The 20497-nt window shown below is 44.6% G+C and overlaps 1 protein-coding gene across 1 annotated transcript in view; it reads right to left on the reverse strand.

Moving 5' to 3' along the window:
- SMOC2 (SPARC related modular calcium binding 2) overlaps positions 1–20497 on the reverse strand; it is a 156111-nt gene that overhangs the window by 66324 nt on the left and 69290 nt on the right. Inside the window, exons 5-7 of the mRNA XM_082633201.1 lie at positions 19694–19741; positions 16725–16775; positions 15351–15425 (exon numbers count right to left, since the gene is read on the reverse strand). Coding sequence (XP_082489327.1) covers positions 15351–15425; positions 16725–16775; positions 19694–19741 — 174 coding nt within the window. The remainder of the gene's footprint in view (positions 1–15350; positions 15426–16724; positions 16776–19693; positions 19742–20497) is intronic.

Below are 20497 nucleotides of genomic sequence, written 5' to 3' on the forward strand. Positions count from 1 at the left end.
AAGATTGAAGCAGAAAACTGAGATGCTCCAGATGCCAGCTGACTCTTCAGGGAAAGGTGTGCTCCCCCCCACCCCCTCCCCCCGTGCAGGCCCTGCTCTGAGCCACCCTTTCCTGGACCTCCTCCAGCCTGTGAGGCCCCGGGCTCCCAGGTTCACGGTGACCTCCGGCCTGTGATACAGGGTCCAGGCTCAGGACACCTCGTCTTCACAACGCGAGGCCCCACGGACTAGCTCATCTTCCCTCCCTGCCACGCCTTCTGTGTCACTGGGGCCCAGACATCCCATGTAACCAACCTTCATCCCCCCACCGACCCCACCACGGACACTCTCAGCACCAGGCAACCCCCCAGCATCCTCCACCCACTCCCTGACCTCCTTCTGCTGTTCTGGGGGCCAGGCACACTGGTCGCCCCCAAAGTAGGGTATTCAGCCACAGAAACCGTGTCCATGGAGAAGAGGGCCGTGGAGACACTGGCTATGGGTTGGCTCGGCTTTCTTTCCCAGGCACTTGGAAAAGATGAAGGGATGAAAAGTGAAAAGAAGAAAAAACTTCATAAAATATGCTGCCAAAAATAAATAAATAAAGCAGAAATAAATGCAAAGAAGGATTGGAGATGTTCCCACCAATAATACCTGTCTTACACTTTCCATCCACAGCAGAGCATTTAAAATACACTTCTTAGTAATTAAAATTATGTTATCTTGAAGTCTCCCCAATACCCAAGTTTTCTTTTCAAATATCTCCCAAGTCCCAGGGAGCCTTTCTCCCAGGTTCGTGAATGCTCCAAATGTCTTGTCGGAAACAGAAGTTATTTCAAGCTCTCATCTCCCAGAACTTCCTTCAGCACCTCTGTTCAAAGTGGCAGCAATATGGCCCGTGGGCAGCCTCGAGCACAGGGAGAGATGCTTCCTTCTGGCTGAGACTGAGGCTGAAGGTCCACGGCAAAGACCTGGGTCATGGAGATGGGGAAGCAGCCCCTGAGTGAGACCAGCTCTGACAGCTGTCAAGACTCCCCTGGTTGTTCCCAGCCAAGAACCTGCATATTTTCCATATCTTCCTGTACAACATCTAAACTCTCATTTCTTTGCTTTTAGACCTTATTTCTGGTCTCTATTAATTCTATTCCCAGTCATCAACCCATCCACAGCCAATTACTGAATATTTTTAAGTCTTAACACTGTTTCAGAGCCATAAATAGACCCACACAAATATAATTAACTGATCTTTGACAAAGGAGCAAAGACACTTCAATGGTATAAGGATAATCTTTCCAACAAACGGTGCTGGAACAACAGGACATCCAAGTGCCAAAAAATGAATCTAGATACAGACATCACACCCTTCACAAAAATTAACTCAAAATGGATTATAGGCCTAAATGGTGAATGCAAAACTATAAAACTTCTAGAAGATAGTATAGGAGAAAATCTAGGTGAACTTGAGTTTAGTGATGACTTTTTAGATATAACACTGAAGGCATGATCCATGAAAAAAATAATTGATAAGTTGGACTTTATCAAAATAGAAAACTTATATTCTGCAAAAGGCACTGTTAATAGAATGAAAAGAGAAGCCACTGACAGGAAGAGAATATCTGCAAAACACATGTCTGAAAAAGACTTACATCAAAAATACACAAAGAACATTTAAAATTCAAAAATAAGAAAACAATTCAAGGGAAAAATAGACAAAAGATACTTCACCAAAGAAGACCCACAGATGTCAAGTAAGTATGTAAAAAGATACTCAATATAATATGTCACTAGGGGATTTCAAATAAAAGCAATAATGAGCTACCACTACACACCTATTAGGGTGGATAAAATCCAATAAAAAACACCCCAAAATGGACAACACCAAATGCTGGTGAGGAGGTGGAGCAACAGGAACTCTCCCACGTTGCTGATGGGGGTGCAAATGGCACGGCCACTCTGGTAAACAGTGTGGCAGTTTGTTACAAAACTAAACATACCCTCACACTCCTTGGTATCTACCCAAGTGAGTTCCCTATGTTCATGGGAACTCTGTGCTTTCTGTAAACCTGAAAGCACTGTAAAAATAATGTATGTTAAAAATAAAATAAATTAATTAAAATACTGTTCCACATCTGAAAAGATGTGAGTGTGAAATTCTAACGACAGAAACTGACTCCCCCCCAGTCTTTGAGTGGCTTCTCACTTATGCCCACAGGACTGGTCCCTGACCTAATCAAGACCCCCAGTCATTCTGGGTTCTCACTACCATCTTATTGGCTCAAAATTCTAAATCTCCACCTTATGTCACATCTAAAATGTTACAAGTCACCATAGGAAATTCACAGGCATTCAGTACTGACTTAAGCATCAATTAGATGTCCACTGTGGCTTTACAAGTTATAAAAAGGCACAACAAGGAAATAGCAGGCAGTAATTTTTAAACAGAGAGGCAAGACATGAAACAAGGAGAAATATCTTCAATAATTTATTAACATCTGCTTCAACCCATAAGTCCTCTTCTTCCTAGGCAGTTTGGTTGTAACATGTTGTTATTTCAAAAGTTAAAGCAATGGCTTTAGATAAAACAGTCCAGTGATCATGAGAACACATAATGATTGAAAAACACTTAAATTTTTTTACAAAGACTCCTGAGCTAATGAAAACTCTCTTCCCAAGAAGAATTTTAGAGGAATTTTTCTTTCTTTTCTTCTCTTTTAGCTTTAAAAACTGACTTCTAAAATGAAGAAAGTACCCATCTTTCTCTTGATGCAGAATCACACCAAAACAGAAAAACAAAGTATTTCCACGTTTCCAACAAAAGAAAGCATGCCTTTCAGCTGAGGCTAATCTTGGAAAATGTATTTCTCAAGTTAAGTTCAAAAAGTTATGAGCAATAGAAACAGGGGGTTAGAGAGAGTGTTTCTTGGCATTCTTAGTCAAGGGAGCAGCTGTAGATAAAGATGCTGGACCACCCCCCTTGGCTGGTGTGCTGTCCAGGCTTCTCTACACATCTTCCCAACTACTCATCTAATAGGTGTGCGTCCTCCAGCACAACTGAATGTGCCACACACTATGATCTGTAAAATCTGCTATATAAAGTCCACAGGTATACAAAGTAAAGGCAGATTGTCCATTACAAGAGTCTATAAAACCTTACATGTTGCATTTATAATATCCATTACTGCATGAAACTCATGTATTTCTTAAAAACCTGTACAGCTGTGTGAATACTTGGGGTGGTCTCAGAAGGCACAGGGAATACTGGAAACAAACATCCCTGCTGGCAGAAGTGGCAGACATTGAGGTGGCCTCATAAAATACAGGACATTTTTTCTTAGTTAATGTAAGCTGTACTTGGCTGGTTTTCAAAAAAATAGTAAAAAAGCATCACAATGAAGAATACCCGTTTTATGCAAATCAAAACTACAATGAGACATCACCTCACACTAGTCAGAATGGCCATCATTAAAAAATCTACAAATAACAAATGCTGGAGAGGTGTGGAGAAAAGGGAGCCCTCCTACACTGTTGGTGGGAATGTAAATTGGTGCAGTCGTTGTGGAGAACAGTACGGAGGTTCCTTAGAAAACTAAACATAGAGTTGCCAGATGATCCAGCAATCCCACTCTTAGGCATATATCTGGAGGAAACCGTAATTCAAAAAGATGAATGCACCTCTGTGTTCATAGCAGCACTATTTGGGGACTTCCCGGTGGTCCAATGGTTAAGACTCTGCGCTTCCATCACGGAAGGCATGGGTTTGATCCTTCATTAGGGAATTAAGATCCCACATGCCACACAGTGAGACAAAAAAAAAAAAAAAAAGTCATAGCAGTGCTATTCGCAACAGCCAAGACATGGAAGCGACCTAAGTGTCCATCAGCAGAGGAGTGGATGAAGAAGATGTGGCCCACGTATACAGTGGAATAGTACTCAGCCATGAAAAAGAATGCAACGATGCCATTTGCAGCAACATGGGTGGACCTAGAGATGATCACACTAAGTGAAGTAAGTCAGACAGAGAAAGACAAATACCATTTGAAATCACTTATATGTGGAGTCTAAAACATAACACAAATGAACTTATCTACAAAACAGAAACAGACTCACAGACTTAGAGAACAGACTTGTGGTTGCCAAGTTGGGGGGGGGGTGGTGTGGGGAAGGAAGGATTGGGAGTTTGGGGTTAGCAGATGCAAACTATTACATATAGGATGGATAAACAACAAGGTCCTACTGTAGAGCACAGGGAACTCTATTCAGTATCCTGTGATAAACCATAATGGCAAAGAATATATATATATATATATATATATATATATATATATGTATAATATGTATAATCATATAATATATATGTATAATATGTATGTATATGTCTAATCACTTTGCTGTATAGCAGAAATTAAACACAACATTGTAAATCAACTATACCTCAATAAAAATTTTAAAACAGAAGAATATCCATTTTATATAAGAGATTTGTGGCCATTGAAGCAATACTAAGTTTGGAGGAAATTCTCAATTTTGTCTTCAGCCAACATTTGATACACTGGAATAAATTTCAATCTAGTGAAACATGGAAACTTTTATCAAAGGTTGATGAGAAATTACCCAGATGATTTTCATGAGTATTACACTTCTTTATCCAAATACAAAATCATTCCTGTTGTAAGGGGACTTTTCAAGAGAAAGATCCCTGGAGCCTAGGGTGACTGCAGAAAAGAAGGATGCAGAAGGGGGGCTGAAGATGTACATAAAGGGGGCACACCAACAGCCCCTTTACCTCCACGCTGAGCCTCTTTCCTGATAGGTTTTGCTTTCAGTGCAAACATCCAAATCCAAGCACAGTAAAATCATCCTATTCTGTATGTTATGAACTGAACTGTTTTCCTCCAAAATCCACAGGGTAAAAGCCCTAACCCTCAATATGCCTGTATTTGGAGACAGGGCTTTTAAGAAGGTGATTAAGGTTAAATGTGGTCATAAAGGTCATGGGACCCGAGTCCTTACAAGAGGAAGCACAGACACCAGGACTGCGAGAACCCCTAGCAGAGGCCATGTGAGGACACAGAGAAGACGCAGCTGTCTGCAGGCCAGGAAGAGCCTTCTCACCAGGACCCATCCTGCTGGCACCTCTGCTCGGACTCCCAGCATCCAGAACCAGAAATAAACAGCTCCCCGCCCCCAGTCTGTGGTGTTTTGTTATGACAGCCCTAGCAGACGAATACATTGTATGAAAACTTGATTTTTTGAAGAAAGCCCAAGGAACCTTTCTCTGCTGAAGATTAGCCCAACAGAGGTTGAAAACAGGGAAGTGTGTTCATTGACAGGCAGGGTTGCCAGACAAAATACAGGATACCAGGTGAAATGAGAATTTCAGATAAATGAAGAATAGTTTTAGTATAAGTATATCCCCTGCAAGTTTCATTTTTTTGTTTGTTTGTTTTATAACATTTTCTCTTATCCTTTCCCCACTCAGACCTGCTGTTGATGTAACTATTAGCCAACTTCACCAGCTGAAAGAAGAAAATTCAAGTTAGAGGGAGGAAATTTTCCAGCAGGATTAACACCAAATTCCACCCTCAAGGTTCAGGCTAGTCTATGGAAGAGGACAGTATACGGGCATATTTTTGCAAAGCAGGAAGACCGCTGGCTTTGGGGGCACGAAGGCCTCTGTGAGGCTCTGTGGGTGGCAGCACCAGCTCCTGTCTTCCCCAAAAGGGGGTCTCAACTCTGGGCGACAAAGGGAGACCTTGGTTAGGCGACAAAAGCATGAGCAACAAAAGAGAAATAGATAAGCTGGATTTCATCAAAATTAAAAACCCTTGTGATTCAAAGGGCATTATCAAAAAAGTAAAAAGATAACACACAGGATGGAACAAAGTATTTGCAAATCAAATATTGGATAAGGGATCTGTATCTAGAATACATAAAGTCTAACAACTCCAGAACTAAAGGCAAATAACCAAACGATAAAATGTGCACAGGATTTGAATAGACACGTCTCCAAAGATGATTTACAAGTAAGCACCTGAAGAGGTGCGAAACATCCTTAGTCATCAGGGAAATGCAAGGCAAAACCACAAGGAGACACGACTCCACACTTCCCAGAATGACTGTAATCAAAAAAATGGAAAATAACAAGTGCTGGAGAGGATGTGGAGAAATCGGTATCCTTGTGCATTGCTGATGAGGATGCAAAATGGTACATCCACTTTGGAAAACAGTTTGTCACCCCCTAAAAATGTTAAATAGTGAGTTACGATGTGACCTAGCAATTCAACTGCTGGGTATGAACCCAAGAGAAAACGTACGTCCACACAAAAACTTGTGTGGGAATGTTCATAGCAGCACTATTCATAATAGCTGACAAGTGGAAACAACCCAAAAGTCCATCAGCTGACGAATAGATAAATAAAATGTGGTCCACACATACAAGGGAAAGTTACTGAGGCATAAAAAGGGATGAGGTCCTGCTACGCACGCTGCCACATGGATGATCCATATGAGCATAATGGTAAGTGAAAGAAACCAGAGGGAGACGCAAGAGAGAAGAGATATGGGAACATATGTATATGTATGACTGATTCACTTTGTTATAAAGCAGAAACTAACACACCATTGTAAAGCAATTATACTCCAATAAAGACGTAAAAAAAAAAAAAAAAAGAAACCAGTCAAAAAGACCCCATATTGTAAGATTCTACATACTTGAAATGACAGAACAAGTCCATCTACAGAGCCTGAAGCAGATTTGTGGTTACCAAGGGTTGGGGGTTGTCAATGGGGACCGATTGCTAATGAATATGGGGTTTGGGGTTTCTAGAGTGATGAAATGTTCTAAAATTAGGTTGTGGTGATACTGCACAACTCTGTGACTTTACCAAAATTCCTGACTTGTACACTTCAAACTGGTCAATTGTAGGGTATGTGAATCCCATCTCAATAAAGCTGCTTAAAGAAAACATACAGCATGGAGTGTGGATGGGCAGAGGTGGGTTAAGAGGTTGCAGAATGGGCGGCCACCTGGAGGCCACCAGAGGCCCTAGAAGGCACTCGGCCTTATGATGAGGTGACCCGGGAAGCCGCTACAGAACTCTGAACAGAGACGTGGCTCTTGCTTTAAAAGCTCAATGTTGAGAAAGCTGCAGTGGGGAGAATGACTGAAGCAGAAACACAGATGGGGAGGCCTGGAGACGCTCAGAATCCAAGCAGTGATCCAAGCCAAGCGAAGCTCAGATGCCTCAGTGAGCCCGGTGCTGCAGGCCCGGAGGGAAGTGGACAACGTGGACACACCTCAAAGGCAGGACAGAATGGAGGTGTGAAAGGAAGGGCCACACAGCATTGAGGACAACTGATATTTGTGTGGCCTTGGCCTAGTACTCTGATGCCTTCCAGAAACAGTGCTTTGTTTTACATACATGTGTAATTACAAGAAAACACTTAAAGATGGCCAAAACCCTGCTGATAACAGTTAACACGTGTTTGCAGGGGGACTCAAATGTTCACATAAACGAAAATCACCAGAGAAGCTGCTTAAAATGCAGCTTCAGAAGCCCCACCCCAGAGACTCCAGTATGCTGATCGAGGGTGAGGTAAGGAATATGCATTTTAATCAGGATTATAGGTCTGGTGGCACAAGTTTTAACGGGCAGCACCAGTGTTGTGGGAAGCACAGGGAACCAGCAAGTACCAGGCAGCACTGAGCTTCCCGGGCCGTGAGCGCAGGGCCGGGGAGACGGGACCCAAGCACACACGCATTTTCAGCAAAATGTTAACGTATATATAAATCACATGAACACACACTCATAGGTGTGTGTGTGTGTGTGTGTGTGTGTGTAACCATACGAATGATGCAAAAGGAAACATAAACTAACCAGTGAGACATAATCACAGGACCTAATCACGCAGTGAAGCTATGATCACATTTGCCGTTTTCCTAGAGGCTGTATCCAGGGCTCAAGCAGCGCCTGACACGCAGAGACCTTGGGCCAAGAGACCAGCTTCCAGCAGCAGGACGGAGGGAGAGGGGGCGGCAGGTCCAAGGCCAGGCTGGACCTGCAGGAGGGGTCTGCCCTCCGTGTGGTCCTCCCCCTCCTGAAACCGATCCGCGGAATAAGGCCGCAGAGCCCAGGAGAGGAGGCACCCGGGTCCCCGCACGGCCGCAGAGAACCAGGGCTCCCCCGGGATGGTCCCCGGAGCGAGGGTGAACTTGTGAGCTTCTTGTCTAGACACGGAATTGCAGGTGCATTTCTTCCAACATTTACACCTACCCTTACTGATAAAGCCTGGTGTGTCATTTAGAAACCTATGCCCCCATGATCATCATACAAAGTAAACTGGAACATTAAGCAAATCATCTGGATTTGTTGCTTAGGTAAATTTTTGCACTCTTTTTGTATGTCTGGGATAAGATAGGCTGGTACAAAAGATCTAAGTAGTTTGAGAAACCACTAATATCTTCAGATCTACTTCTTAGTACACAGAACCGTAATATTACTTAGATATTCTGTGTTTTGATGCAGATATTTTATTAAATATATAACTTAAACGAGATCTTTTTTAACAGGCAGATCTTTGGTCTGCTTTTTCATCTGAAACACAAGAGCCTGATGTATGCTGGCTCTAGCCACCAATGTGCTTTTCAGGCACAACCAGAGGAACACTTCCAGACCAGGGCTTATCTGAGACAGAAACTCAGGATGCAGGCAAAGAGGAGAAAGATGATAACTATGAAGATGAATGAAGGTAAGGGAAAAGGTTGCATCTGTTAAAAGACAAAGGTAATTTTTTGATAGAAAATAAGTACTTAATACATGCTTGATTGTATACAGACACTTGCACACATGCACACACCACATCATTCCCGGGACTGAATCAAAATCCTTAACAGCTGATCAACGTTTCTCAAACTCGCCGGCCGCACAGCCAGGTCACGCAGGTCGTTGTCACTGGCCGTGCATCATGCTTGGGCAAGCACCGGGCATCAGTCAGCAGTCTAAAGGGTGAGGATGACAAGACAGGGCCCACTGAGAAGAGGCGGCCGTTGGCGGAAGAGCCTTCCACTGCCCTTGAGGATGAGGCAGGAATTCTAGTCTGGGTTTCACTGTGTGAGTCATTTCCAAAAAGACCCTCCACTGTTTATGAGCCACATCAATCCTGATTTAGTCTCTAATCCAACTGATGGGAAGACCACAGAAACAGGGTCACAGCGATACCTGGTCTACTAACGTTCTATTCACACGTGTGCAGAGCAAGAAGAGACGTTTCATTTGGTTCACGCAGCAAACCAGCCCCGTACAGGACACAACCCTACGGGCTTCACTGCCACAGAGAAACCTTTTCTCGGCACTGCCAGTCCCATCATACACTTTCTAGAACCTGAATTCTCCAAAGCAGGTATCCAGTAACCTCTGTAGTGAACACACACACGCGCGAGTGAGAAGATTCTCAAGAAATGTTCTCTTGTTATTTGCGAAGTCCAGGCCTGAGCTCGCATGTGAACAAGTGGATATTAACCCCAGTCCTATCTACACACTGGACTCTGATGGCCCCGCAGGACGCCAGGGCTCCCTGGGACATGCCCCGATTCCCGGGAGGTCAGCTCACCATTGCCGTGGAGAAGAGGTGCTGAACTGGCGCCCAGAGAGGCTGATCGGCTCGCCACGCCGTGTGGGAACCCAGCCCAGCCCCTGCCCTTCCCGAGGCCCGGGGGGCTCCGAGCAGTAGCAGCCACAACTCTAGTCAGAAGGAAGCCTGCACTAGACCCAGGGGCTCGGGGAAAGGGACGGCTGGGCCCACAGCAGCTCAGCTCACTATGTCCCCGTGCCCTGAGCGGTCCATCTGGCCCCCGCCCTGGTCCCCTGTGCTCCTTCCCACGGGAAGAGGGGCTTCGTGTGCGGCGCCCCTTCTGCCTGCCTGAGAGCGGTTCTGCCCAGGGTCACCTCCCATCACGTCCCTTCTGGAGCCACCGCCCTCCCCAGAGGACAGCCTGGCCAGGCGAGAACTGCCAGCACCCATCCAGGTGCTTCCGGGGCGAGGCAGGCTCCTAACCCACCGTCAACAACAGAGGCACCTCGGGAAACTGGGACCAAAGTCACATCACAGCAAGGTGGTTGGCTTTGAAAGGGACACGTGTCTGATGTGCAGTCACAGACCTGGGCTAAACCCCTGCCAGCCACCTGGAGATTCTGAAAGGTGTTCTTACCCACAAGACAGGGAGAAGTGGGTTATATTATGCATTAAATCACATAGCACTCTGCCTGATGCAAAATAAGCTTTCCACAAATTGTAAGCTATGGCTCCACAAAGGACACTGTTTAACATCAGACCTCAGTAATTCAACAATGGATTAAATCTCATTTATACAGAGAGAATAAATAAGTCGAACACCCTTTTTTGTTTTCATACGGTGAGAGTACAGATGTCTGTGTGTGTATAGGCTGGTGTGTGTTTTCAAGCAGCTCAGATACAATTTGCTTACTTCCATTACTTTTTTCTGTACTTATGTTGAAATGCTGCATCCTGATTATTTAACCAGAGTTTGAATACTGAAATCTAAGAATTAAATATGATTGGAATTAAAACTCCCTTTTATAGTTAGGAAACTTGGATAAATTGTCTTGTACATTTTTAGGTAGCTTAATTAATATCGATAAACAACACACTTTTACAGTACCCATTTAAAAGGAGCTATTTGATTTATTTTAATATTTTAATCTCTTCAAATGACCAACACTTTATAAGAATGTAGTTGGCATCTTGATGTTTTGTAATGTCATGTTTGAAGAATGGAATAGAAAGGGAAATGAGCAAGTAATGTTTTAAAGCTTAAAAAGGAAGAAAGAAAATATAACTGGTGTTCTTTTCCCCCAGGGAATGCAATTTACCATGATTTAAAGCAGAATCAAAAGATAAAAATCTTTTGGCAATAATTTTAATATGTGCAATAAAACAAAAATTATCAGCCCCGAATAAAATAGAAAAATGTTTCCACTGAGGGGGTCCCATAAAATTGTGGAACATCCTGAGATACAGAACATCTCTTGGATATAAAACAGAGCTATTTTTAATGGTTTAGGGAGGAAGAAATATTTTTCTTCCAAGTGGGAGGAGGGTTTCAGAGACGGCAAAACCGGGGCCTCTAGGTTTTCTCCAGCTCACATGCAAAGCTTAAAAAGACCGCAAATGAGAAGACCACTAAAGCCAGGGGCTTGTTTATCAGAGCCGGCTGAGCGGTTTGCGTGTGCCCTGGGTCTGCAGCCATCTGCAGCGCCTTGGAGCTGAGGACCCACCTCTGGAGGTCTCCGAGGGGCCATCTCCTTGGCTCGAGCTCAGCTCTCGGAAGAGCCACAGTCAGAGAGAGAAAGCAGACATGCTCCCCTGCCAACTTGGGATTTGAATAAGTAATGAAACAAAACGCCCGATGATGCCCCAGATTGGCGCTCTCGTTCTTCAGGAAGCATCACCCGCTATGAAGCCGCTGGGAGCGGGCACTTGTGCCCCCGGCCAATGCCCACCTCCTAGCTGGCCAGGCTGGGCCTTGCAGAGGCACCGTGACCCCAGACGGTGACAGTGGCCTGAGTAGGATGGGGAAGAACCTCAGCCTTCCCAGAACGCAGACTCCTAAAGCGAATAGACGAGGGGGTTCCCGTGCATCACGGCTGAGGCCAACAAGGGTGTTTCCAAGGGGGACTGTCACACAGCACACGTCAAAGGACAATCCACTCCAGGCCCTTAGAGCTCACGTTTCCGGGGGCAACCGTTGGAGGTGTGGGGCAAAGCCAGAACGCATCTCTTTCCCCAGAGCAGAGCAGAGACGCCGACGCAGGACCCACCTCGCATGCTGCCCGCCCGTGGACCCCAGCGAAGCCCTGGGTCCCCGCGGAGCCCTGCACGCCTGGTGCACTGCAGTGTCTGCACAGGAGCACAGGGGCCCACTCGGCGGATAGACTATTTACGTGAAATAAACAATGAGACAGCAGAGAACCCTCTGTGCTCTCCTGGTGGAAAAGATTACAGAGTCCGCCTGCCCATGCCACGCCCCACGGGCCATCACGGGGGCCCCTCCTGCTGGGTGAGCAAGCCGCAAGTCACCCATCTAAACGTCACTCTCTTCCACAAAATGCCTTCGCGGGAACCTCTCTGCCTGACCGAGAGACTGGGGGCCGCGGCTCGGCCGGGTGGACGCGCAGTCGGGACCGGCTGGATGGGTTATTGACCAGCTCATGAAGAGCTAGCGAGCCGGGGAAACGGGCTGCACGGGCGCCTCCGTCCCGTGTCTAGAAGGGATAGCTCCCTGGAACGCGGCCCCTCCACTCCCTGAAGGGCGGAGGGAGGAGCCCCCCGCCCCCCGCCCTGTCCTGGGGACCTGCGGGTGTGGACTGCACTCTCGGGCTCTGTGTGCTGGGTCCCGTTACAAGGGCAGAGCTAAGCGCGCAAAACGAGCCCGGGGCAGACGGGAGGAGCGAGGCTGAGCGTGCGCGCAGAGGGCGGGCGTCGGGGGGCGCGTGCAGGGGGGCGCGCGCAGGGGGCCGAGACGAGGCCGTCTGCGCGCCAGGAGCTGGGGCCCCAGCAGACCCGGCAGTGACCCAAGCAAAGTGCTTATTCCCAGGAGCAGGGGTAGGAGATAAGAATGTAGGTGAGACAGTGCGCGGTTTGCTCGGGGAACCGCCTGAGGCCTGAGGACCAGGGCCAGGAAGGAGGGTCTTGGGGGAAATGAGAAAGGGGACGAGCGGGGGGTCAGGCTGGAAGACACAGCAGGGTCCGTCCCCATCGCTCGTCCGCAGCCACCATGGGAAACGCCCTTGTGTCCCCACTCCTCCAGCTTCCTCTGCCCCGTCCCCTCAGTGTGATGAACGGCTCGAACTGAAGGTTTAACGGCTGACAATGGCTGTAGGCAGCACAGGTGCATTTTAACAGAGGCCCGGCTGTGTCACCCAGGTGAGCATCGACAGCGATGCCAGGAGCCCCCATGTCTCAGTGGGGCAGAGGAGGTGTCCCCTCTCTGAAGGACAGCGTGAGGAGCACGGCCGGGGGCCGGGTGGTCCGGTGGCACTGCAGTCCCCATCCTCAGAGACCCTGCCCATGCCGTCTGGGCTTGGCTGTGACTGCCTTCTCCTCCTGAGATTCGGGGATGGGACGTGCAGCAGCCCCACTGGCTTGCTGTGTCGGCGGAGCAGGACAGAGGGTCAGCGAGGCATGTGAGGTACCAGCGTGTCGTAAGCACAAGAAACGTTAGCTGCTCTTACGATTATCACTGTTGTTCCAACTAACAAAGAAAGTGCATTCCTTAATATTCTAGATTGGTTTAAAGGAAATCAGGCAGAAATCTGGAACGTATTTAATGTACCGCAGGGCAAGAGTATCAGTTTAATAAATAGAAATATAAATTAATTTTATATAATTAAACAGTGTGTCACAAAATCTCTTATCTGGTAAAATCTCGTAATCAATTTTTATAATTTCTATAAATGGAATGATAAAATTGAATATAATAAGATGATTCAAGAACATAAAGAAATAGACACTGTCAATTATATATTAATAGAAAAAAACTGAGTCACGCATTCTTAAGTAAAATGCAATTTTAGGTTTTTGTCACTTACTCAATGTATATTGAATCATATAATGAAAATGATGCTTTTCCTGCAAAATGAACCAACAGAAGAATATTTCATTTATATTTATATTGAATTTCAATTACTAAAAGTCTAGCAGTGAAACTGTCATGGTATGTACGTTAGGTCAAAGTTTTAGTTATTTATGTATTTATTTTTTGTTTCATTTAGTTTGCCTTAGATAAGAATGCAATGATACCATCAAAGTGGCCGTGGAACACGTGGAATAAATAAACATGTATTGAGCGCCTATCACGTGTGAACTTTCATAGACTCGGATTACTTTGTTTCCTTTACAAGGAGGTCCCTTCTGAAAACGACCATCACTTTATGCCCCAGAGTACATTTGCCCGTACCCACACGGTCTCCCTCACTGCGCATGGCAATCATTCTCCCCATGTTTGGTCACGTAAGTAATATGTTATTTTAGTGCAAACTTGGGGGCGGGGGGCGGGAGTAGTACTTTTAACTGATATAAAGAAACACCAGAGAAAAAAAGCAACGCATTCTCAGTTTGGCTTCTTCTGTAGAGGAACATGAAAGAGTACCAACAAACAAGGTAAATTTTTAAAAACACAGAATAACAAAAAGTCACAAATTATTTATGTTTTGTTAAATAAATGTGTCTACTTCTACCAAAGAAGATTATTACTAAAAGTATCCTTTAAAAATAAAAATTAAGTACAAACGAAACTCTTCTGACATTGAAATCTCAGTGACAATGGTGGTCATTATGTAAAATCTATGACTGTTTGCCATTTTATCACTAAACTTAATAAAGTAAATACTATATTTAACATCTTAAAATACTCACTAGGGCTGACTTTCTTTGGACCCTCAGAAAGAGCATGTATCTGGACAACTGGCATTAAATACAGATACAACCTCATAATTTCCTGCCCCATGTCTACAAGTCAACTCAATGTCACCTTTTTGTATTCTACACATTTAGGCTGATTTAAATCAAATTACAGTGTAGGGTAACTTACGTAAACTGGAATTTCCTGAAGCATTATTTTCAGTCCCACTAAATACTGCAAGTCTGCACTGTTTTTATTCGTTAATTATAATTGACAGGTCATGTAAGGCCTGAAAATCTGGTAATAGAAAGTAATGGGTGAAATACAAACGTACTTGTTCTGTGAACTTATACGGAACTAACTCTGTCAAACCCTGAATAGCTTCCTACTGACAATTAAAACTGCTTTTTAAAACAATGTACATTTCCAATGACATTCTTACAATAATTTTATATTTGTTTCTCAAATTAAGTTTAAGTACTGCCACATTGATGCTCCCCCTGGGCATCAGTGGAATCCCCTGAATTTCAAGGTCCCCCAATAAATCTGAAACATTCAATGTTTGAACTAATTTCCCATGTACTAGTCTATATGGTACAGAAGCAAACCAAATTAGGTAACTTTTGGAAATACGGTGACAAGATTGAACAAAACTAACTTGGTTTCTAAAGTTTATAAGAGAAATGTACAGGTTAATGTCTCTATGCAATAGGAAAACTTATCCATAATGATAATTTCTGAGAAAAAAGTGTTAACTATTCTATAATATGTTCTAGAACTTACCATATTTAATAAAACACTCAAATTTGAACTATATTTTGGTGGGCAAGCCATGGCATTATTTGCATGACTCATTGGTAGCCAGGGAAAAAGATGTGTTCTGCATGTAACTTCCAGAAAACAAGACCACTTTCCAGGTCCATTAACTAAGTCACACTGGGCTCCTTTTTACCTGAATTCTTATTGGTTTTGTTCTGTCGACTTTTAACTTGTTCAGTCCAAAGCGTGGGGTATCGTGATGCAATATCTAATGAACCAAAATAAAATGATGATTATTTTAATTCATCATGAAAACACAAAGTCTCTCAATTAAAGATTTCAGCAGGCAGTCTAAAAGCCCCAAAAATCAATATAATCAGTAAACACACATTGTAGATATTTTTTAAAAATAATAAAATGATTATGTGCATGAAACAAAAGGAAATGACAACATACATAGATATTTTTAAAAAATAATAAAATAATTATGTGCATGAAACAAAAGGAAATGACAACATACATTTTTTAAAACTTTAGCATATGCCTTTTTCTTTCTTTCTTCATCCAAAAGTATAAATAAAAGTGATATGAGTCCAGACAGGCTCCACTGGAAAGAACAGGTTTTGGCAAAAAGTTCCAAAGTATAGAAACATATCCTTGTGTGGTAAAGATGGATATTCATGTAACACACAGGGTCTTCACTCAGTTGAAAGAGTCAATACAAAGTGCAGTATGTAAAGCATAATTTTTGCCTACAACATTCTGGGAACAGATCTTTGGTAGTAATATTAACAAATGTAACTGAATATTTATGGTGTGATCAGTATACCACATGCCCGAGAACCACACTGAAGCCGACCAGCTGGTCGGACGTGCCTTTGTCATCTATCGGCTTTGTGATGTCGGACAAGTTCTCATCTGTGATATGGCGTTCTGAGGGCTCAATGGGCTCAAGTAACAGAGTCCATGGCATTTAGTGCCAAGCAAAAGTTAGTTATTATGATTATCCTTGTTATTATTATTTTCAAAGCATGATGTCATCCTACCCTTTGATCTTTGATTTATTTATTGTGTGCACTCCTTACACTTGGTCTTCAAACCTGACCCCCCTTTCGACCCGAGAATTGGTGATACAGTGGCAAATACCTACAACAATGTATTAAAGGCTAAGAGCAGGCAATCTATCCTCATAACCACAAAATTCAGTAAGCCTCTGAAACATCTCTATACATATGACTTCACAAAACTGGTCTCTGTAAAGGTGGCGATCACATGACATGAAGAGTGAGCGGGGAAAATGGCATATGCTAGGGCACCCTTTGGAAATATATATTTCAGGTTATCCAGATAAAATTTCAACTCAGAGACTTGTACTTAAAGAGAGGCCTCTGCGTGTGCTGTGTGAAAGCACCACGGCAACACTCAGGGCCCTCAGGAGGGACGGCGGGGCCTCATAAAGGTGGAAAAGGCCAAACCAGCCCGTCCTGAGCACAGTCCTCGCAAGAGGACGTGGCTGCACCCCCAGGCCCGCGCCCTACCCCCAACACAACTCCCCACCGACACTCACCTTCCTCATCTCCTTGAGGCTGAGTCTCCAACGCTGGAGCTGAGGCATCATCTGAATTCAGAACGGAAAAGATTTGCAAGGAGACTACAATTATGAGAGTAAGTGAAGTAAGTGTGCATACAGGATGGACCCCAAGGATTGCATACACCCCACGAACCACCAAACCACAACCCAGCACTCAGTAAACCATACAGAGGCTCAAAGCTCCAAACAGACCTCAAGGGGAAGGGTTAGATGTGATGTAAAGCATTGGAGCCAACCGGACGGATGAGGGAGAGATGGCAGGAATGGGGGGGCTGGGGGGCTCGGGGGCTGGCATCCCTGCTGTGTCCCTGTTTTCCAGAGTGGAAGGCAGGGATGGAGACCCAGGCCCTGCACTGTGCCCCGTGGGTCTCTCGACCCCTCAGGCCTCCTGTGTCGACACATGAGAGGCTGGTGGGGAACCGGGTGAGAGTGTCAGAGGACTGAGGGACGAGTGTGGATTAGAAAGCTCTATGCCATTTCACTGAAAACATTATTCCAAGGACACAGTCTTTATTGAATTAGTTGAAAAACACTTGTTGGGTTCCCCGGTAAGCAAGCCTCTAGAAGCCCCCCAGGCAAGGGGGCCCCAGCCAGGGATGCTGTTACAAGGCACACTGCGGGGGGCTCTCGAGAACCATCCTAGTGTTTTTATTCGTGTGATTTTTTTTTAACACTTTCAGGATCAAAATACAGTAAGCAGTGGTAGAGAGAAGGAGCAGCCACAGGGCTTATGTAGTTAACTGTGACTCATTACTATCCCAGCTCTCTGAAGAATAAAAATGAAGTTCTTTTTAGGGGAAAACCAAAAAGAGTATTTTTAAAATTCTTTAACATTTAACCATCTCCAGAAAAAAAGCTTGTTATCTGTCAAAATACTGACAAAATGTAGCATCATTTATCTGAAATAGCCAAGTCAAATAATGATAGTAGCAATAAACTAGAAGTATTTTGCTATTGAATATTCTATAATTTTCTTCCAAGAATGAAATGGGGAACATATTTAAAACATATTTAACATATTTGAAAGTCTTAACAGAACATACTGAGAAAAGTCTTAGCATATTTAAACATCCTTTGGAATGACAACCATAAAGTACATAGTTAATGTTGCACATTTTTGCTGAGGCCTAAGCAAGCCACCACGCTGGGGCCAGCAGCCCCAGTCTGATCCCTGGGTCCAGGCCAGATCCCAGGTCCAGAGTTCTCAGCCAAGCTAACCACGGCGAGAGGAGATGGGTGAGGGGGGCGTCCCTGAGGGACAATGATGGGTGCCGGCCCCCACGCCTGGCCCTCCCCTGCCCCTAATGCCAGCACCAGAGGCCCCTATGTTCCTGCCTTGGCAAAGGCAGGCCCCCGGGCAGCATGACCCTCCTCACCCACCACCAGGCTCTGGCCCCTGGAGAGTCTGTCCCGGTGCAACTAGCCCACTGGCACCTACTGGGCTCAGCCTTCAGAAAATGAAGCAAAGTCATGGACAGCTTGGTGCCTTTCACTTCCCGCCAGGGGAGTTTGTTAAATGTCTCTTTTTCCCGATAACCCAGCTTTGTTACTTATTCTCAGGTATTTCCTCTGACAGGCACGTCTGGAGATCAAGGGGCTTCAGTAGAAGGAATATGTTCTTCCCTTAAATCTACTTTTGAGCCCACGTGCCAATGCCTCGGAGATTTTTAAAAAAATTTTACCGTGGATTCAACCTGTATCACCATGAACAGGATTGGGCGCGGGCGCCTGAAAGAGTATTTCCCTCCATCTCCCTTTCAGCCTTTGACTCCTGTTTCTCACCACGAACAAGTACACTTCCGCTCCTCTAAAACGTACCAGAATGCTCACCCCATCTTCACCTCCCCCTTCCAAACGGAAACCCTCGCCCGAGCCAGTGTCCTGACCCCACCTGCCGGTCCCTCTCTCACCTACAAACTGGGCTCTTCTCCCCACCTGTGAGGGTCTCTGCCCAGGTCACACCTGTCCCAGCTTTCACACCCACGGTACTCCACTCACCTCCTCCTCCTCTGTGAAACCGCTCCAATTCCGCCCTCGTCTGCGCCCGCCCTGCGTGCTGTCTACACAGCTGGCATTTACTCGTGTGCCAATCTGTGTGGATCTCATGGATTTATCTTAATGATACAAAGACTCTACAGTCTTTCCAGGACAAGGACAGTGGCCACCGTGACTTCAATACACACTTAAAAGACCTTGGTTGAATAAAACTGGGGTCTTTTGACTTCATATCACTTTTCTCTATTACTGGTTCATATACTATAACCTACCTCAGGAAACAAAAAGTACTTAAGATGTTGGTACATTATTTTTATTTCATCTTAAAAATAAATTCTGACTTTACAGGTTGATATAAAGACAGAAAATGTGTCATTGGGACTAACGGGTGACAGCTGAGGAAAGGGCAAAGAGGTCACGGTGGGCTTGTGGCGGCCAGCGGAGATGCTCCAGGAGCCGTGGGATGATTTCCAAAGGAAATGCTCCCTGCTCCGTCAGGTTCCTGTGGGTACTGGTCCCAGAAGGAGTGACTGTCATAGATGGAAACCGCTCCCTCTTTCTTATGAGGAGCAGCAGACGGAGCTCCATTAGTGACCTCCGACAACTGCTATGCTAGAGGCTGGTGCCAGCCCTGGAGTCCCCTGCACAGATGTGGACCCGGGATGATCCTAACACCGTCCACAGGTGGTCCCAACACAAGCCACGTCTAAGAAGCCCTGACGCGGACACAAGTGGGTTACCCAGCAGGTCACGTGCCCGGCACCTGCCAGGTCCCAGCAACCCTAAGGGTCGAATGAACGTTTGCTGAATGAATAAATAATTAACAAAGGGCTTCAGCTCTCATTACCATCACTGATATACATTGACATTTTAACTTGAGACGTTATTTTAAGGCATAGATTGGATTCGCTGTAGTAATATATCAAGGAAGTTCATTTTAAGATAGTTACCTGTTTTTCCTGTGCCTTCCCGTTGGGGTAACTTTTCATTTACGGAACCTAAAAGAGGAAAATAAGGGATAAAATTACTCTTGGCTCTCAAATGGTCATCACTAATTGTTACACAAACATTTTATTCCATTTTGATTAATTCACAGGGCTCTGTCACTTTCTAGTTAAATTACACAAGCTACCTAGTGCCCTGGGGTGACTCTGTCATCTGAAATCACAAGCCCAAAACTAGGAGATGTAAGATTAGCTCCTATTTCTCTGGCTGCCTGGCCTGTGATGTACATAAGACCCTCTAGGGTATAAAATATAGTGGTTTCTTCACATGAAAAATATGATACTAACCTTCTTAACATACATCACTATGTGGGGATAGTTGAGTGAACTAGATTTTTTAAAAACTTTAAAAAATTTTAGAACTTTTTAAAAAGTAATAAAAAGTTATTCAACTAAAGATAAAAAAAATCCTGGTTTCAGCTGAATTCTGATTTATGGAAAACTGAGGAACCGTCTTTTTGTAAGGGGAGTACAGCAAATACGCTAAGGTTAACTGAGTAATTTATGACAAAATTTTAACAATTATATTACACTGAAAGGTTTATATCACAAATAGGAGGCATTGCTCTGCCTTCCCCATAGACTGAAACCGTTATGGCACCAACATTTTCCTCACCGTTATTACACCTACTCAGAGGAATAAGCAAATTCTGTTCAGCATTAATTTGGAGTTTATCTGCCCGTCCAGTTCAGAATATTCCATCCAGGATTCATTTAGAATTTCCCTAGTCATATGCTAGCAAGACTCTG

This window comes from Mesoplodon mirus, assembly GCF_964341445.2.
Source record: "Mesoplodon mirus genome assembly, chromosome: 10".
NCBI lineage: Eukaryota > Metazoa > Chordata > Mammalia > Artiodactyla > Ziphiidae > Mesoplodon > Mesoplodon mirus.